The sequence below is a fragment of the Nerophis lumbriciformis genome, linkage group LG06 (genome assembly GCF_033978685.3).
Source record: "Nerophis lumbriciformis linkage group LG06, RoL_Nlum_v2.1, whole genome shotgun sequence".
Lineage (NCBI taxonomy): Eukaryota > Metazoa > Chordata > Actinopteri > Syngnathiformes > Syngnathidae > Nerophis > Nerophis lumbriciformis.
Window position 1 is genome coordinate 46332016 of NC_084553.2, and position 20371 is coordinate 46352386.

The window sequence follows — 20371 nt, forward strand, 5'->3', positions numbered from 1 at the left end:
GTGATTTATGTCAAATCCATCCGAGTGACCTTTTCTCTGTGGCACAATGCTGTAACCCCCGCGCTGTGTGAGTATGCGCTGAAGACGGCAATAAAAAAGGATGGTGTGCTTTACTGGCCACCTGATACAATTCTACAGGTCCTTGATCGGTTTGATGTGAAAAGTTGAGAAATAACTGTTGGATGTAGACCCTGTAAAGTGATCCAGGAAAAAAAAAAAAACTGAACACATGGCCAGTACAGCTGTTGTGTCCCTTGAATGTGGAACACCAAACTTTGTTTATCAGAAGTGACAGCTCGTAGTAAAAGAAGTTGGAAGAGTCGCATCCGACATCAGTTTTTGTCTCTAACATTGATCTAAATCAGGGGTGTCAAACTCATTTTAGATGGGGGGGCAACACGGAGAAAAATCTACTCCCAAGTGGGCCGGACTGGTAAAATCACAGCACGATAACTTAAAAATAAAGATAACTTCAGATTGTTTTCTTTGTTTAAAAATAGAACAAGCACATTCTGAAAATGTACAAATCATAATGTTGTTGTTTTTTTTTACACTTACATGTTGCGGTTAATAGTATTATATCTATATTTGTCGTTATTTATACTTTCTGAATAAATTATGTGATAATGTTCATCAGTCAACTCATTGGTGTTAATTTTCAGTCTATCAAGATAAAAAGATAATATCAAAATCATGTTATTTATGTAGTTTGCTCATTTTCCTCGACTGGTGCACTAACATCATGTGGTTTATTATTTTTTTTACATATGTAGCATAATCTACAAAGATACAAAGAATTGCTATTGCGACATCTGGTGGACACATTTAGAACAGCAGTTTATTTTGTTCAAACATTTCGGCAATTTTTTCTACAACTCATCCTGCTGGCCGGATAAAACCTGTTCGTACAGTATGTTTGACACCCCTGATCTAAATAGAACTAAGTGCTTTTATAGCACCAAATAAGGTTTACTATTGGGCTCATTGAGCAGAGCTGGGCGTTTCATATTCCTTCTGCGCCGCTATTTGTTAAAAATTACCCGAAAACAATCATATTTGCTAACTATTTATTGTATTTGCGGGTCAAATGTAATGACTTTTTAAATCAAGCAGATGACCGTTATGCAACACCAACACAGGATCAATGCAGGTAGTGAGTGGACTGTACACTCACTTAGGCGTCATATACCCATTACTTCATTGGACTTAAACTTAGACAAACTCTAAATTGTTCCACACAGTAGCTCAGTTACAGAGGATGGAAAGGATAAAGCAAATACAAACTAAAATTTTACCATAGCAGCAATATAAAATATAACATATATGTAATATTTACATATTATATATACACTAGGGCTGGGCGATATGGACGAAAAAGTATAGCTCGATATATTTTTACTTAAACTCGATATTCGATATATATCTCGATATATTTTCCGGTGAAAGTATACATATAAAGATATTAATTTTTGAGTGATAATTCAGTGAAATCGAAGTGAATGACAGCTGTACTGTAAACAGTAAGTGGCACTTTTATTAACCAGTTAGTCAAGATGGGTATTAACAGCACAGAAAAGAAACTGTTTAAGTAGCACAGAATTACATAACATAAATAAAATTGAAAAATATTCTTTCTACGTAAAATAAATAACATAGCTGTGAAAATAATACAAAAGGGCGGGGGAGAACAAGGAACACAACAAATAAGCGGCGTTTGGTAATTTTAACGTGAAATTAATTATATCGATATGTTCTTAATTCATATCTTTTTAAAAATATATCGATACATCTTACAAACTTGATATATCACCCAGGCCTAATATACAGTATATAATATATACTGATATATTAATATTATATTTTTATATAACATATACAATATATAACAAATCACAATTACCAAGCATGTCTTCCAAAGCCTTTTGACCATGTAAAAAATGTAGGACACCCCAAACAGTGGGATATAATAATCCCAGAATGCTTTTAAGAACGATTAAGAATAGTACCGTAAGTATCGCTCAAATTGTAGAGATACCATACAACTGTGAGCTCTAAATCAACCTGATGGACTGGAATCAAACCGGTTCCTTTGCAGGGACTACAGTAATGTGTTCAAATGTACACATTTCCTCATGTAGTGGTGTTTATTGACTTAAGTAAGCATAGTAAGTACTTCAATGTTCAACTCCAACATAAACCTCAGCTTTACAGATGCCATGTTTGAGATGTGTGTGAAGACATCTACCAGCCAACAATGGGAAGCAAATATTATTGTTTTTTGATTGATTTGGAAACAAACAGTAGTCTATTCGAGAGTAGTCCACCATCTGAGGAAATGTAGTAGGTTTAAATCATTCAAGTACCGCATTATTGGGATGGTGGTTAAGCTAATTATACCGTAAATAACATTTATGATGAACGCATCGGGGCTACATTGCGAGTTCTCATGTGTGATTAATGATCCAGGAGAGAGTGTTTGACTTTGCAACCCAGTGACGTTGCCCACCCTGTTTTATTTATTTATTTATTTACTTATTGGCACATAAAGTGTCATAACATATCCGACAGTCACGCCTGTTGAGGCGCGGCCCACTTTACCAGCACACGGTCGCTGCCTCTCGATGACGACAACGTGCCCCGATGCCAAATAGTACTATCAATGTCCGTTTGTACTCGTTTGTCCATGACGTGCAGCACATGTTTTGTCCTGTGCACCGTATGTTTTTTCATCATCATGTACCAGACAGTTATGTCCGTTAATGCTCATTTATTTTTGAACAATTTGGAGGTTCTAGTCGAGGTGCATTTGAATGCTTAGTAATACTTGAAGTCATGCACATGCAAGTAGATGCTGATGAATGTTTTGTATCACAGTGAACCACATGAGTTGATGCTGTATTTGTCCATATCTCTCATTAAATTAAAAACCAACATTGTCTTGGTAAGTATGGGTTGTTGTCTTATTGTTATTTTATTTATTTTTTAATATTTTGGGGATTTTACGGTATATTATGTTGGGGTGTAACGGTACGCCATAATTACTGTTTGGTACAATGTTTGAATTTAAGGCTATGGCTCGGTTTGAAATAAATTAATACCTTTTTTTATTCCACACACCGGGTTTTTTTAAGTTAACTACAACAATCTTTGAGTGCAATTTATCAGTTTAAGCAATGTTAATTAGATTGTATTTTTTTATTTTTTTATTTAACTTCTTTTAAGTGCCGCATTAATAGCTCCAAATTTTATTTGAATCTGTCAGTTATAAAATACAATGACAAAAAAATGTTGCTGTCAAAGTTCAATAAAAAAGACAATTTTTAATCAATTTAAGAATGTGCAACACAACCTATACCAGGGGTCGGCAACCCAAAATGTTGAAAGAGCCATATTGGACCAAAAATACAAAAACAAATCTGTCTGGAGCCGCAAAAAATTAAAAGCCATATTACATACAGATAGTGTGTCATGAGATATAAATTGAATTAAGAGGACTTAAAGGAAACTAAATGACCTCAAATATACCTACAAATGAGGCATAATGATGCAATATGTACATATAGCTAGCCTAAATAGCATGTTAGCATCGATTAGCTTGCAGTGACCAAATATGTCCGATTAGCACTCCACACAAGTCAATAACATCAACAAAACTCACCTTTGTGCATTCATGCACAACCTTAAAAGTTTGGGGGACAAAATGAGACAGAAAAAGAAGTGGCATAAAACACGTCCTAGAATGTCGGAGAAAGTTATACATGTAAACAAACTAAGGTGAGTTCAAGGACCGCCAAAATTAGTAGGACAAAACGGCGCTCGCCCAATACTCGAATCAGTGAAGCTGACAGTGTGCTTTATAACAATTAGGGAGGTTTGTGTCATGTTTGTCCTCCTACAGAAACCATATTAAAACAAAAACATTTTTTTTTTCCTCTCATCTTTTTCCATTTTTCATACATTTTTTAAAAAGCTACAGAGAGCCACTAGGGCGGCGCTAAAGAATGCGGCTCTAGAGCCGCGGGTTGCCGACCCCTGACCTATACCTTATTGCAAAAATGCAAAATGGTTCATTCGATCTGGTAGCAGAAAATCCAAAATGAACACTTCACTGTTCACTCAACATTACATCGTCTTTAAAGCTCACTTTCATGCATTTACAAACCGTGCCAGCATATAAGAACCAGGTTGAGGTGATAAAAGAAAGGTAAAAATACAGGAAATGTACAGTATTTGGGGCAGCATAACATAGCACAACTGTAGTGCGTTCAAGGAACTTTTGATTAAAACGAAGAGAGACTTTACCCCAAGTCGATGCACTAATGCCAATTACCAGATTTTTCGGAGTATAAGTCGCTCCGGAGTATAAGTCGCACCGGCCGAAAATGCATAATAAAGAATGAAAAAAAAACATATATAAGTCGCACTGGAGTATAAGTTGCATTTTTTGGGGGAAATGTATTTGATTAAACCCAACACCAAGAATAGACATTTGAAAGGCAATTTAAAATAAATAAAGAATAGTGAACAACAGGCTGAATAAGTGTACGTTATATGATGCATAATAACCAACTGAGAACGTGCCTGGTATGTTAACGTAACATATTATGGTAAGAGTCATTCAAATAACTATAACATATAGAACATGCTATACGTTTACCAAACAATCTGTCACTCCTAATCGCTAAATCCCATGAAATCTTATACGTCTAGTCTCTTATGTGAATGAGCTAAATAATGTTATTTGATATTTTACGGTAATGTGTTAATAATTTCACACATAAGTCGCTCCTGAGTATAAGTCGCACCCCCCGGCCAAACTATGAAAAAAAACTGCGACTTATAGTCCGAAAAATACGGTAATAATGACAGGTTTTATGGTAACTAAAACGTAAATTTTGTCTATAATATGTTAAAATGTGTTTTGTGGCAATTCCAACTTTGACCACAGTTGCGATGTAAAGTGACGCTTTCCATCATTTTCAGCAGACTTTACCCACTTTCTCTCACGGGAGATCCACCTAGGCACGGGGCCATTTTAACTGTATTTGTTTAAACGGCGAGGCAGTTACTTCCCGTTCTTCAATCAACTTGATGCGATTACATGTACCGTTACACCCCTGGTATTTTTGCTATTCCTACACATACCCATGACGGCTTTGGGTGATATTTTTCCGTGAGTTGTCAGATTTCAGCTTACACAGCCGATGTCATTTTTTGGGACTTTTTTTTTTTTTTTTGATGTCTTGGATTTAATGTGAAATGTTGACAACTCAACCCAAAAATATACGGGAGAGACTTGATTGACTTCTGATTTAACGGTGCGAGGCTTTTAAATCATGTAAAAGTGACGCCCGACAAGCCTTTTACACATAGAATGAAGTCATCAAAATAGTTGGTGGTCGCCCCCCCCCCCCCCCCCCCCCCCCTTATACAGCCCCCCCTCCCTCCCTCCTTCGTCATCCCTCTCCTTTGTCAATGTCGCCCCACCTCCCTCGCCCCATTTGCTGTATGATTGCTTCAGGGCAGCAGCAGCTTTTGATCAGAATGAACAGCATCCACATAGCGACGGAGCAAAGTTGCATAAGCAAAAACAAATATAAAGATGGAAATTGATCCACAAAGCAGCCGATCAGATCCTATCGAGGGTCACATGGTATTGCCTGCAGCAACCTCAGCAGTGCCGGTGCATGTTGGTAAACTTACATCAACGCTCAGGAGTTCATGTAGAGGTCCCTTCGCCGTCCTCCATGGCTCCTCCACATGGATCTTTACCATAACTGGGCTGCACACACAAAGAGGGTGGTGGTAAAGAGCGATGCGGTTCTTAATGTCCGCCGTCTGCAGTCCGTGTTTGTGTCGCCTAACTTCCTCCAGAATGGGTTAAAATACTCAATGGATATTTATTTGAAAGCCATCACTTTTTCACGTGTGTGTATATATATATATATATATATATATATATATATATATATATATATATATATATATATATATACATATATATATATATATATACATATATATATATCTGTGCGTCCTTTGGCGTGTGTTTGTGCTGGTGAAGATGTGAGTCAGTCACTCATATACGTGTCTGTCTTTGTGTTTGTGTGTGACAAATAAATGTGCAGAGCAAACAGCAGAACAAACTTCACCCGACTGAGAGCTGAAGGGGAAAAAAAAAAAAAAAAAAAAAAAAAAAAAAAAAAGTCAAGCATGACTGCAGTCGAGTATTATTTAGTGCATGAACGGATAGGAAAAACGACAACGAAAATCACGCCCTTAATGGCTTAATGACGACGAGCTATCAAAGAGCAGCAGTCCTGCATGGCAGTTGAAGACGGAATATAAATATAATAACTCTGCTTTCAGTCGTATTGAACCTTTTACAACTTGTCTGATTTTTTTTGTATCTCTTTCATTCTCACTTTGCGGCCCTCCTGGAAATCACAGGCTTTGGTAAGTTTATTTCTCATCGCTACTCAAGTTGATCGATACAGTGGAACCTCTAAAGCAGTCTTTTTCAACCACTGTGCCGCGGCACACTCGTGTCCCGTAAGATACAGTCTGGTGTGCCGTGGGAGATGATCTAATTTCACCTATGTGGGTTAAAAATATTTTTTGCAAACCAGTAATTGTAATCCGCAAATGATGTGTTGTTGTTGAGTGTCGGTGCTGTCTAGACCTCGGCAGAGTAACCGTGTAATACTCTTCCATATCAGTAGGTGGAAGCCAGTAGCTAATTGCTTTGTAGATGTTGGAAACAGCGGGAGGCAGTGTGAAGGTAAAAAGGTATCGAATGCTTAAACCAAAAATAAAACAAAAGGTGAGTGCCCCTCAGAAAAGGCATTGAAGCTTAGGGAAGGCTATGCAGAACGAAACTAAAACTGAACTGGCTACAAAGTAAACAAAAACAGAATGCTGGACGACAGCAAAGACTTACTGCGATGAAAACTATGAAATAAACTGCGATTTATAATCCGAAAAATACGGTTATAGTGACTTTTTGCTCATTTACGGAATTGGGCCAACTTCCTTTGTTTTGACTTGATCAAACTGGGCATGCAAGTGACGTCGAGGCCACATTGGGGCCACATTAGGGCCTGTGTGCGTTTACACTGGAATCTGATAAAGGTCACATTTTACTTGCAGTGTAAAAAATCAGATTTCGAAATAATTCGATCTGGGCCACCTTGGCCTGCAGTGTAAACGTAGTCTAAGTTTGAACTTAATAGCAAATGTTACAAATATTATGATGTATCCCAAGCTGAAGTTGCAGTTGATTTCCCTGTGTTCAAAGTTCAAATCCATTTTGTGACTGTGAAAAATTGCAGCAAACTCTAAAATAGGTCATTGGATTTCTCTCTCCCTCTTCTTCCTCCTCCTCCTCCTCCTCATCACCATCATCTGCCTTGTTCCACTTCTGCTCTCAGACCCTCACTGCTCGAAAGGCAGGCATCTCGTTCGCTCTGGTGAACCGCTCCACCCTAAATAACGAGGACTTGGTGAGTACAACCAAGCATGCATGCTTGGCCTTTATGTTCAGTTACAGCCCGGCTCTTTTGCGGGTCAGATGAGGTTCCTTGGAGGGGAACCGAGGAACCTCTGGAGGTGATTATTCTGGAAGAAACGTTTATACATGGCCTGTTTGTTGCAGCCTTTATGGTTGAGAGTTAAGCATTACATTGTTACAAACACAGTGGGTACAAAATAAAATGAGGAATATCCTATGTGACAGCTCTGTTTTATGTAAATTATGTGTCACCAATGCTTCAAAATGATACAACTTAGCCCTGAGAGGAACAAAATATACATTTAAACACAGGAAATGAACATTCTAACTGCATAGACATGGAAGGGGAGCACAAGAATAAATAAGCTATGCTTCTTCCTACTCCTTTTCAGACACGTTGACTTGTTCACGTGTAATTTGTTAAGCATGTCCCAAACAAATAAACCAATGTTTGGACATATGACAAGCATGGAGCTCCTGTATGCTTGGAAGAAGTGAACATACACTATATTGCCAAAAGTAATTGGCCACCTGCCTTGACTCACATATGAACTTGAAGTGCCATCCCATTCCTAACCCATAGGGTTCAATATGATGTCGGTCCACCTTTTGCAGCTATTACAGCTTCAACTCTTCTGGGAAGGCTGTCCACAAGGTTGCTGGAATGTGTTTATAGGAATTTTAGACCATTCTTCCGAAAGCACATTGGTGAGGTCACACACTGACGTTGGTCAAGAAGGCCTGGCTCTCAGTCTCCGTTCTAATTCATCCCAAAGGGTTCTATCGGGTTCAGGTCAGTCAAGTTCATCCACACCAGACTCTGTCATCCATGTCTTTAAGGACCTTGCTTTGTGCACTGGTGCACAGTCATGTTGGAAGAGGAAGGGGTCCGATCCAAACTGTTCCCACAAGGTTGGAAGCATAGAATTGTCCAAAATGTTTTGGTATCCTGGAGCATTCCAAGTTCCTTTCACTGGAACTAAAAAAAACAACCCCACACCATAATTCCTCCTCCACCAAATTTCAGGTGGCATCCTATGACAGTTCCACGCTGGAAATCACTGAGCTCCTGAGAGCGGCCCATTCTTTCACAAATGTTTGTAGAAACAGTCTCCATGCCTAAGTGCTTGGTTTTATACAACAGTGGACGGGCCAAGTGATTAGGACACCTGATTCTCATCATTTGGATGGGTGGCCAAATACTTTTGGCAATATAGTGTACATGTTGCAGTTTTATCAGAACTGGACTGTCTATCAAGCTAGCACCGTGTGCTTAACTCCTACCTGTTGCTCTGATTGGTACCTAATGTGACATATTCTATTGTACGCCTGTCTTACTCGAAACACCTCCTAAGGCCTTTTTTTCCCCCTCACTTGTGAAAAAAGTCCATTGGCAGATACAGAACACACATCTCCTCTCCCTCGGCTGTACTTTTTCTCTCTGCAAGATATTAAAATAAAAAAAGACTCCCCCATCATGCCATTTTTTGACAATGTCTAGCAATTATTAATAAGCAACCGAGCAAGCCGTGGAAGGCTGAGCTAATAGAGGACAGGCAGGATGTCGAAGTCAATAGTGAGAGACACTTCAGTGTTGACCTCCAAAGCTGTCTCTGTATTAATTGATTGCGATTCGTCTCTCCCAGGGGGGGCGGGGGCCGATTTATAGCAGGGAGGAGAGAGTACTTTCTCTGCAAGCCAGACCCTTTTTAAACCAGGGGCAACATGATGAAGTCCGTACGTCATGACAAATATTAGGGCGCCGTTAACCTTAGTTTGTGACTCATTATTGCTCAAATTGGAAATTTGGTTGCCCTCATATCAGAATTCCTTCAACAGTGAATCTTTTTGATCTGATCAACTGTTTGGAAGTCAAGGTGCGTATCTGAAGGAGGCGTCTTTTGGATTTATTTACACAAGTACTTGTTAATGAGAAGTATGCACCAATAAACATGCACACATAAAGGCCTCCTCTTTAATTTAGGCCTCCTTAAAAGAAAGCTGATTTCACTGATTGGTCAAATACGACTTGTTACTCGTGTGCTAAAATGGGAATAGAACATGTAACTGCCCCATTTAAATGGTTTGTATTTGTGCAAACTTTTAGTTTTTGGTTCCTATTAGAGGGGAACTGCACTTTTTTGGGATCTTTGCCTATCGTTCACAATCATTATGAAAGACAAGTGACATATGTATTTTTTTTTAATGCATTCTAACTCGTAAATAAACATAAATACAACTCTGCTTACAATGGAGCCAATGAGAGGTGCTCTATTGTGCCCATACAACCAAATAAATAACCATCCAAAAAGCGCCAAGAATACTCCATTTACATTTTGTGACTTGAATATTAACTAAGTATTAGTGATATTGCTATTATAAGCGCTAATGATCACTAGCTTGTGTGCCTACAGTATGTTGAAATCATAGGCTGGTGAGCAGTTTCCTCGTCTCTGTGCTTTTGAAAGTTTATTCTAGATCATAAATAATGCCTCAAAATTCAATAAACAATATTCTATCATTCAGCATCCTAATGATAGCAGACATTGTACAGTAAATGAAGTAATGTTTTATTATGTTTGTTGGCTCTAATGAAGTCTGCAGGGAGTAGTAATCACTAGTAATCACGAGCTTGTATGCCTATGTTGAAATCATAGGGAGCTGTTTCCTCAACTCTGCTCTTGAAAGTTTATTGTAGATCATAAATAATGCCTCTCACCTTGATAGTAGAAGGATGAAGGCATAATCCGACAAGTTGGTACACTTTGACATCCAATTTAGACCGGGAAATGGCGAGAAAGACATGGAAAGATGATTGGTTCCTCCTCCCTTTTATTCGCAAGGATTATGAGTCATTCTTTATCTAAACAGGAATATAACAATATTCTATCATTCAGCATCCTTATGAGAGCAGACAATGTACAGTAAGTGACTTTTTATTATGTTTGTTGGCTCTCATGAAGTCTGCAGGGAGTAGTAATCACTAGCTTGTGTGCCTATGTTGAAATCTTAGGCTGGTGATCTGTTTCCTCAACTCTGTGCTCTTGGAAGTTTATTCTAGACCATAAATAATGTCTCTCACCTTGATAGTAGAAGGATGAGGGCATAATCCGACAAGTTGGTTCACTTTGACAGCCAATTTAGATTGGGAAATGGCGAGAAAAGACGATTGGTTACACCCCCCTTTTATTCGCGAGGATTATGAGTTGTTCTTCATCTAAACAGGAATATAATAATATTAAATCATTCAGCATCCTGATGACAGCCGGCATTGTACAGTAAGTGATGTTTTATTATGTTTTTTGGCTCTAATGAAGTCTGCAGGGAGTAGTAATCGCTAGTAATCACTAGCTTGTATGCCTATGTTGAAATCATAGGGAGTTGTTTCCTCAACTTTGCTCTTGAAAGTTTATTGTAGACCATAAATAATGCCTCTCACCTTGATAGTAGAAGGATGAGGGCATAATCCGACAAGTTGGTACACTTTGACATCCAATTTAGACCGGGAAATGGCGAGAAATACACAAAAAGACGATTGGTTCCACCTCCCTTTTATTCGTGAGGATTATGAGTCATTCTTAATCTAAACAGGAATATAACAATATTCTATCATTCAGCATCCTTATGACAGCAGACAATGTACAGTAAGTGACATTGTATTATGTTTGTTGGCTCTCATGAAGTCTGCAGGGAGTAGTAATCACCAGCTTGTGTGCCTATGTTAAAATTAAAGGCTGGTGAACTGTTTCCTCAACTCTGTGCTCTTGAAAGTTTATTGTACACCATAAATAATGCCTCTCACCTTGATAGTAGAAGGATGAGGGCATAATCCGACAAGTTGGTACACTTTGACATCCAATTTAGACCGGGAAATGGCGAGAAAGACGAGAAAAGACGATTGGTTACACCCCCCTTTTTTTCGCGAGGATTATGAGTCGTTCTTCATCTAAACAGGAATATAATAATATTAAATCATTCAGCATCCTGATGACAGCCGGCATTGTACAGTAAGTGATGTTTTATTATGTTTTTTGGCTCTAATAAAGTCTGCAGGGAGTAGTAATCACTAGTAATCACGAGCTTGTATGCCCATGTTGAAATCACAGGGAGCTGTTTCCTCAACTCTGCTCTTGAAAGTTTATTCTAGACCATAAATAATGCCTCTCACCTTGATAGTAGAAGGATGAGGGCATAATCCGACAAGTTGGTACACTTTGACAGCCAATGGCGAGAAAGACAAGAAAAGACGATTGGTTACACCCCCCTTTTATTCGCAAGGATTATGAGTCGTTCTTCATCTAAACAGGAATATAACAGTATTATATCATTCAGCATCCTAATAACAGCAGACATTGTACACAGTAAGTGATGTTTTATTACGTTTGTTGGCTCTAATGAAGTATGCAGGGAGTAGTAGTCAGTAGTAATCACTAGCTTGTGTGCCTATGTTGAAATCATAGGCTGGTGATCTGTTTCCTCAACTCTGTGCTCTTGGAAGTTTATTCTAGACCATAAATAATGTCTCTCACCTTGATAGTAGAAGGATGAGGGCATAATCCGACAAGTTGGTACACTTTGACACCCAATTCAGACCGGGAAATGGCGAGAAAGACATGATGAGGTGATTGGTTCCAACCCCCTTTTATTTGCGAGGATTATGAGTCATTCTTCATCTAAACGGGAATGGAACAATATTCTATCATTCAGCATCCTAATGACAGCAGACATTGTACAGTAAGTGATATTTTATTATGTTGGTTGGCTCTAATGAAGTTTGCAGGGTGTAGTAATCAGGAAAAAGCGAATGTTTTTCAAATGAAGGCGACACATATGCTTGAAACGATCAAAATAGGTAAATATTACATGCTAATATGAATGTGCCTGTTATTACATTACATATATACTTTCTTCATGTATATAAAACCTTGATGTAGATGTTTGGATAATTTTTAAATGCTTTATATGCATAACAGAGCGACTCCCATGGGCTCCATTGTAAGCAGACTTTTGATCGCATTTATTTACTAGTTAGAAAGCATAAATATAGAAAAACATATGCGTTCTTGCCTTAAATAAGGATTGTAAATGATAGGAAAAAAATAAAAAATTGCAGTTTGTCTTTAAAATGTAGTCGAGTTGGAAAATAAAACATGTTCCCCCTGAAGCTACAGCAAAATTAAACAAGTACATCTGAGCGGTCTGTGGTAGTTGCGCCTATTCAAGATTGCACTTGCTGAACGCCTGTAAGGCCATGCCCATGTGTTGTGTTGCCATAGTAGTTGTTGAGTTGTGTTGTTGTCTTACGTTGCATTGTGACAAAACCTGCGCAATTGCGCAGATTCTGGTCGTGCAGCACTGTCGCCCTCGACTTAAGTCCGTCACTGCCCCCCTTCATCCAAGACGGTGGAGCCACCATTAAATGTGGGCGTTCACTGTCTAATCCGAGTTTGCGAGTATTCTCCCATCGACTTAAGTACTTTTGCTCCTACGCGCTTCTGAGGCTGGAAGAAGTCCAGCACCCTTGGAAGGTGAAACATTATATTGCACTTAAAGTTTGGATGCAGTGTACACCGCACGTAATAAAATGATGAAAGAAACTTACGGAATGCAATCGAATCTGTTTGGAGACACAAGCAATCCTCCATTAAGATGAGGGCATACATATTATTGTCTCATCTGCTTGAGTGGAAGAGCAGCAGAGTGTGACCACAGCGGAAAGCAATCACACATAGCATCCTTTTTTGGGTATTCAGGGTCTAACGGGCTGGACCATAAGGCCATTGTTGAACTATGTGACTATTTGATAGAAATATACAGTCGTGGTCAAAAGTTTACATACACTTGTCTTGAGTTTCTAATAATTTCTACAACTCTTATTTTTTTTGTGATAGAGTGATTGGAGCAGATACTTGTTGGTCACTAAAAACATTCATGAAGTTTGGTTCTTTTATGAATTTATTATGGGTCTACTGAAAATGTGAACAAATCTGCTGGGTCAAAAGTATACATACAGCAATGTTAATATTTGGTTACATGTCCCTTGGCAAGTTTCACTGCAATAAGGCGCTTTTGGTAGCCATCCACAAGCTTCTGGTTGAATTTTTGACCACTCCTCTTGACAAAATTGGTGCAGTTCAGCTAAATCTGTTGGTTTTCTGACATGCACATGTTTCTTCAGCATTGTCCACATGTTTAAGTCTGGACTTTGGGAAGGCCATTCTAAAACCTTAATTCTAGCCTGATTTAGCCATTCCTTTACCACTTTTGACGTGTGCTTGAGGTCATTGTCCTGTTGGAACATCCAACTGCGCCCAAGACCCAACCTCCGGGCTGATGATTTTAGGTTGTCCTGAATAATTTGGAGGTAATCCTCCTTTTTCATTGTCCCATTGTAAAGCACCAGTTCCATTGGCAGTAAAACAGGCCCAGAGCATAATACTACCACCACCATGCTTGACGGTAGGAATGGTGTTCCTGGGATTAAAGGCCTCACCTTTTCTACTCCAAACATATTGCTGGGTATTGTGGATAAACAGCTAAATTTTTGATTCATCGGACATCACATGGACAAAGATAAGACCTTCTGGAGGAAAGTTCTGTGGTCAGATGAAACAAAAATTGTGATTAATATTTTGGCCATAATCGTCACAGCCCTACATTCATAGTGCTGTGACGATCCATGTTCCATGATTTTCCATGGAAAAAAGTCTGCCTTATTTGAAATGAACCACAACATAAAGAGTTCCAAGATTCCTTAAAGCAGAGGTGTCAAACGTACGGCCCGAGGGCCGGAACAGGTTTTATCCGACCCGCGGGATGAGTTTGCTAAGTATAAAAATTAACCTGAAATTTTTGAATGAAAGAAACAGCTGTTCTAAATGTGTCCAGTGGGTGTCGCAATAGCAATTATTTGTATCTTTGTAGATGATGCTACATATGTACAAAATAAATCACATGATGTTAGTACATCAGTCGAGGAAAATGATCAAACTACATACATATCATACTGTAATTTGATTTTGATATAATTTTTTCATCTTGATAGATTGAAAATTAACACTAATGAGTTGACTGATGATCATTATTGCATAATTAATTCCAAAAATATAAATGACGACAAATGAAGTATATATACTATTAACCGCAACAGGTAATTGTAAAAAACACAAAAAAAAACCATTATGATTTGTACAATTTCAGAATGTGCTTGTTCTATTTTCAAACAAAGAAAACAATCTGAAGTCGTCTTTATTTCTAAGTTATCGTGCCGTGATTTTACCAGTCCGGTGTCAGGACTTGGTCCTTGGGGTTTGTTTTCCCGGAAGGCAATGGAAAGTTAGCCCGGGCAAGACGGGAATGTGAGTACATGATTTTATTTAACACTATCAAAAAAGAGCAAACGAAAGGCGCGCACAATGGCGGAGGTACAAAACTTGGCTAATGAAAACAAAAGACTTGCACAAAGGCAAAAAACTATAAACATGAAACAAAAACTTACTTGGCATGGGACTGTGAACAAGGCATGAAGCAGAATGATGATAACGTGTGATGTTCGCAGGCAGACTAACTGAAAACAATGGACTTAAATACTACAGACATGATTGACAACAGGTGTGTGAGACCGAACGTGAAAACAGGTGCAACTAATCGGTCGTCATGTTGACAAAACAAGAGTGCACAAATAGTCCAAAAACAAAACCGAACATAACTAAAACAAAACATGATCACACAGACATGACATCCGGCCCACTTGGGAGTAGATTTTTCTCCATGTGGCCCCCCCATCTAAAATGAGTTTGACACCCCTGCCTTAAAGGCATATTTGAAAAAGTGCAAGATTGACCCTGCAACATGGGAACACGAAACGACCAAACTGACGAGCAATCAAACAATTAGAGCAGGTGTGGAACCCGGAAACATATAACAGCAGCAAGTAACCCCAGCTCCCGTCAATGATTATGATAAAGTGTGATGTGCGTACAGCCACCATTGCTCCCACAAGCATCAGACATAACTTTCTTTTACGGATAGTGAGAAGTCTTCGTCAATCCGGACATCCAGAGAGAGAGAGAAAGTGTGCTTGGTGAAAAGATATAAAGAAGTTTCTGTTGTTTCCATAGCACAAAGCTGCTATGATCTCACACTGATTACAGACCACTTTAAGAAAAATAGTCAAAAGGTAATTACAGCTTTATGGTGGCCCAGTAATGGAGGTACAATGCCTATTCCAGTGGAAGCTGTTGTTTGAGAACACACAGTAGCTAAAGTGTGATTTCAAAAGTGCTTCAGGGATAAACTACCCAGATGATAGAGAAGCGTCATTAAAGATGCATTGCGTTTATTGGCACCGCCGAGCTATTCCTTATAATAACTTGAGCAGATTTACAACGCAAGGGAACTTAAGGGGCAGATGTGAAGAAGCCAATTCGGATGAGGGACAAAACAACGTGATGGATATTTTGCGGCCGAGCGCGGGCGAGTTCCCAGCAAGCCTGCAGATTGTGCGGCCATGGTAAGTAGGCCGAGCAGATGTCAGAGTTTTATCTGCTGCATTAAGTCCAGGAGAGTGCTTCCCTGGGAGGACTGGAGGGGAGGGGATTCTCTATAAACAATCACATGATGTTAGGGAAGTGGAGTTGGAGAATAAGGGTGATGAAAAAAAAATATTTAAAGAAGAATGTGAGATGAGAGAGAACAGAGTGATTTGTCATCGCAGTCCTTTGGCGTGGACTGATCGGGGCATCTATGGTGAACACAACGCCTTCACCTCCGTAGAAGATATGCTCTCCTATCTTACACATCCTGACTGGTGTCTACAGCTCTCTATTTAACTAAATATTATATAATATGGTTGTCTCTGCTCAGTGGCCTTGTGGTTAGAGTGTCCGCCCTGAGATAGGTAGGTCGTGAGTTCAAACCCCGGCCGAGTCATACCAAAGGCTATAAAAATGGGACCCATTACCTCCCTGCTTGGCACTCAGCATCAAGGGTTGGAATTGGGGCTTGAATCACCAAAATGCTCACTGCTCCCCTCACCTCCCAGAGGGTGGAACAAGGGGATGGGTCAAATGCAGAGGGTCATTTCACCACACCTAGTGTGTGTGTGATTATAACTTTAGCTTTTCTGTGTTGGTCCTGTGATGAGGTGGCGACTTGTCCAGTGCGTACCCTGCCTTTTGCCCGAGTGCAGCTGGGATAGGCTCCAGCGATCCCAAGAGGGACAAGAAAATAGATGGATGGATTAGCATATGATTATTTCTTTGACAAGCTGATAAAAATGTCTCTCCAGAACAGAGGTCACCAACGTGGTGCCCACAGGCACCAGGTAGCTCGTAAGGACCAGATGAGTAGCCCGCTGGCCTGTTCTAAAAATAGCTCAAATAGCAGCAATTACCAGTGAGCTGCCTCTATTTTTTAAATTGTATTTATTTACTAGCAAGCTGGTATCGCTTTGCTCGACATTTTTTAATTCTAAGTGAGACAAAACTCAAATAGAAATTGAAAATCCAAGAAAATATTTTAAAGACTTGGTCTTCACTAACTGACAAAGAAACAGATAACAGATTTGGTGTCCAGTTCAAAGTGTGACAGGATTTATTTAAAAATTTGAGAGTTGACCTTTGTATTTTACATGAGTTATTATTTGTACAAACATGGTGCAAAGTAATTCATGATTTGTTAAAAAAAATGTTAGTGGCTAGCTCGTTAAAATGGGATATTGCGATTTCACAAGACTGTCTTAGAAGTGATCATTTGAAAATGTTCAATTTGAAAAATGTGCACTTAGAGAAAATATAAAAATAAAGTGTTGCATATTGATATTTATCTGTTTCTATATATATTTATTGTGAGAAATCATTAAGATAATCAGTGTTTCCACAAAGATAAATATCATTAATTATTAATAATAACATAGAGTTAAAGGTAAATTGAGCAAATTGGCTATTTCTGTCAATTTATTTAAGTGTGTATCAAACTGGTAGCCCCTGCGATGAGGTGGCGACTTGTCCAGGGTGTACCCCGCCTTCCGCCAGATTGTAGCTGAGATAGGCTGCAGCGCCCCCCGCGAACCCAAAGGGAATAAGCGGTAGAAAATGGATGGATGGAAACTGGTAGCCCTTCACATTAATCAGTACCCAAGAAGTAGCTCTTGGTTTCAAAAAGGTTGGTGACCCCTGCTCCAGAAGATAGCAGAATTCTGTTTTTCATTGGTTATAGTTAGGTATATTTTTTTCAGACAAGTTTAAGAAGCTACCGTATTTTTCAGACTATAAGGCGCACTGAAAATCCTTTAATTTTCTCAAAAATCGACAGTGTGCCTTATAACCCGGTGCGCCTAATGTACGGAATAATTCTGTTTGTGCTTACCGACCTCGAAGCAATTTTATTTGGTACACGATGTAATGATAAGTGTGACAAGTAGATGGCAGTCACACATAAGAGATACGTGTGGACTGCAATATGACGCCAGTAAACAACACCAAAACTTTAAATGTTCCATTGAAAATAAAGAACATTACACACGGCACTCAAAAATATGTCAAAATGTTTTAGTACGACTTTAAAGTCGTACTGCTTGATGGATTGTCGGCCCATTACGGCTACCGTAGTCAAGAGATACAAGTATTACTATGGTGTGTGTATAAGGACCGCAAAATGGCACCCATTAGCAGACATATTATCTGGCGTTTTGTTTCACAATATTATGCAAAACCAACTTTTCTTGCTTTCTGGTACCTGCCGATGTGTATTTGAGATCTGCAAAAGTCCTGAAAATTTGCGCAGTTTAAGTTAAATCCATTTCCTGCGTGAAAGAAAGGAAGATTTTTGGGTAAAAAATATGAATACATCTCATCCATCCATTCATTTTCTATACTGCTTACCCTCAACTAGGGCAGCGGGTAAGCTGGAGCCTATCCCAGCTGACTTCGAGCGAGAGGCAAGTTACACCCTGTACTGACCGCCAGCCAATCGCAGGGCATAACGACCAAACATTCACACTCACATTCATACTTATTGATAATTTAGAGCAGGGGTGTCAAACTCATTTTAGATCGGGGGCCACATGGAGAAAAGTCTACTGCCAAGTGGGCCGGACTGGTAAACTCACGACACGATAACGTAAAAAAAAAGAAAACACGAGATTGTTTTCTTTGTTTAAAAATAAAACAAGTGCATTCTGAAAAATTTACAAATCATAATGTTGTTGTTTTTTTTTTACAATTATATTTTACACTTTTTTTTTCGCTACTTATACTTTCTGAATAAATGATGTGATAATGTTAATCAGTCAACTCATTGGTGTTAATTTTCAATCCATCAAGATAACAAAATTGTATCAAAATCAAATTACAGGATGTTATTTATGTAGTTTGCTTATTTCCCTCGACTGGTGCACTAACATCATGTGTTTTTTTGTTTTTTGTTTTACATATGTAGCATAATCTACACCAGGGGTCGGGAACCTTTTTGTCTGAGAGAGCCATTAAAGCCAAATATTTTAAAATGTATTTCCGTGAGAGCCATATAATATTTTTTTTAACACTGAATAAAACTAAATGTGTGCATTTTTAAAGGGGAACATTATCACAATTTCAGAATTGTTAAAACCATTAAAAATCAGTTCCCAGTGGCTGATTATATTTTTCAAAGTTTTTTTCAAAATTTTACCCATCACGCAATATCCCTAAAAAAAGCTTCAAAGTGCCTGATTTTAACCACCCGTCCATTTTCATGTGACGTCACATAGTGAAGCCAACACAAACAAACATGGCGGAAAGAACAGCAAGCTATAGCGACATTAGCTCGGATTCAGACTCGGATTTCAGCGGCTTAAGCGATTCAACAGATTACGAATGTATTGAAACGGATGGTTGTAGTGTGGAGGCAGGTAGCGAAAACGAAATTGAAGAAGAAACTGAAGCTATTGAGCCATATCGGTTTGAACCGTATGCAAGCGAAACCAACGAAAACGACACGACAGCCAGCGACACGGGAGAAAGCGAGGGCAAATTCGGCGATCGCCTTCTAACCAACGATTGGTATGTGTTTGTTTGGCATTAAAGGAAACTAACAACTATGAACTAGGTTTACAGCATATGAAATACATTTGGCAACAACATGCACTTTGAGAGTGCAGACAGCCCAATTTTCATCAATTAATATATTCTGTAGACATACCCTCATCCGCGCTCTTTTCCTGAAAGCTGATCTGTCCAGTTTTGGAGTTGATGTCAGCAGGCCAGGGAAGCTAGGGTCGATAGGGGGCTTAGCTCGCTCGTCTGCGGGAACAAACTGCCGCCATTGCTTGCCGTGCTACCGAGGTCCTTTGTCCCTGAATTGCTCACACACTCCGGCAGATTCAATGGGGGTCTGGCCGCAGATTTCTTTGACTTTATCGTTGGAAATGCATCTGCTTTGAGTGTCGCAGGATATCCATACATTCTTGCCATCTCTGTCGTAGCATAGCTTTCGTCGGTAAAGTGTGCGGAACAAACGTCCAATTTCTTGCCACTTTCGCATCTTTGGGCCACTGGTGCAACTTGAATCCGTCCCTGTTCGTATTGTTACACCCTACGACAACACACCGACGAGGCATGATGTCTCCAAGGTACGGAAAACAGTCGAAAAAACGGAAAATAACAGAGCTGATTTGACTCGGTGTTTGAGAAAATGGCGGATTGCTTCCCGATGTGACGCCACGTTGTGACGTCATCGCTCCGAGAGCGAATATTAGAAAGGCGTTTAATTCGCCAAAATTCACCCATTTAGAGTTCGGAAATCGGTTAAAAAAATATATGGTCTTTTTTTCTGCAACATCAAGGTATATATTGACGCTTACATAAGTCTAAGGATAATGTT

The 20371-nt window shown here is 39.1% G+C and overlaps 1 protein-coding gene across 3 annotated transcripts in view; it reads left to right on the forward strand.

The window, feature by feature from the left end:
- The window catches only part of LOC133608863 (protein unc-13 homolog C), a 384474-nt gene that overhangs the window by 117697 nt on the left and 246406 nt on the right, over window positions 1-20371 (forward strand). For 2 of the 3 annotated variants that reach the window (XM_061964459.2, XM_061964461.2), the window contains exon 6: window positions 7431-7502. In XM_061964459.2, the coding sequence (XP_061820443.2) occupies window positions 7431-7502 (72 nt within the window). The remainder of the gene's footprint in view (window positions 1-7430; window positions 7503-20371) is intronic. The other variant, XM_061964460.2, reaches the window with a different exon arrangement.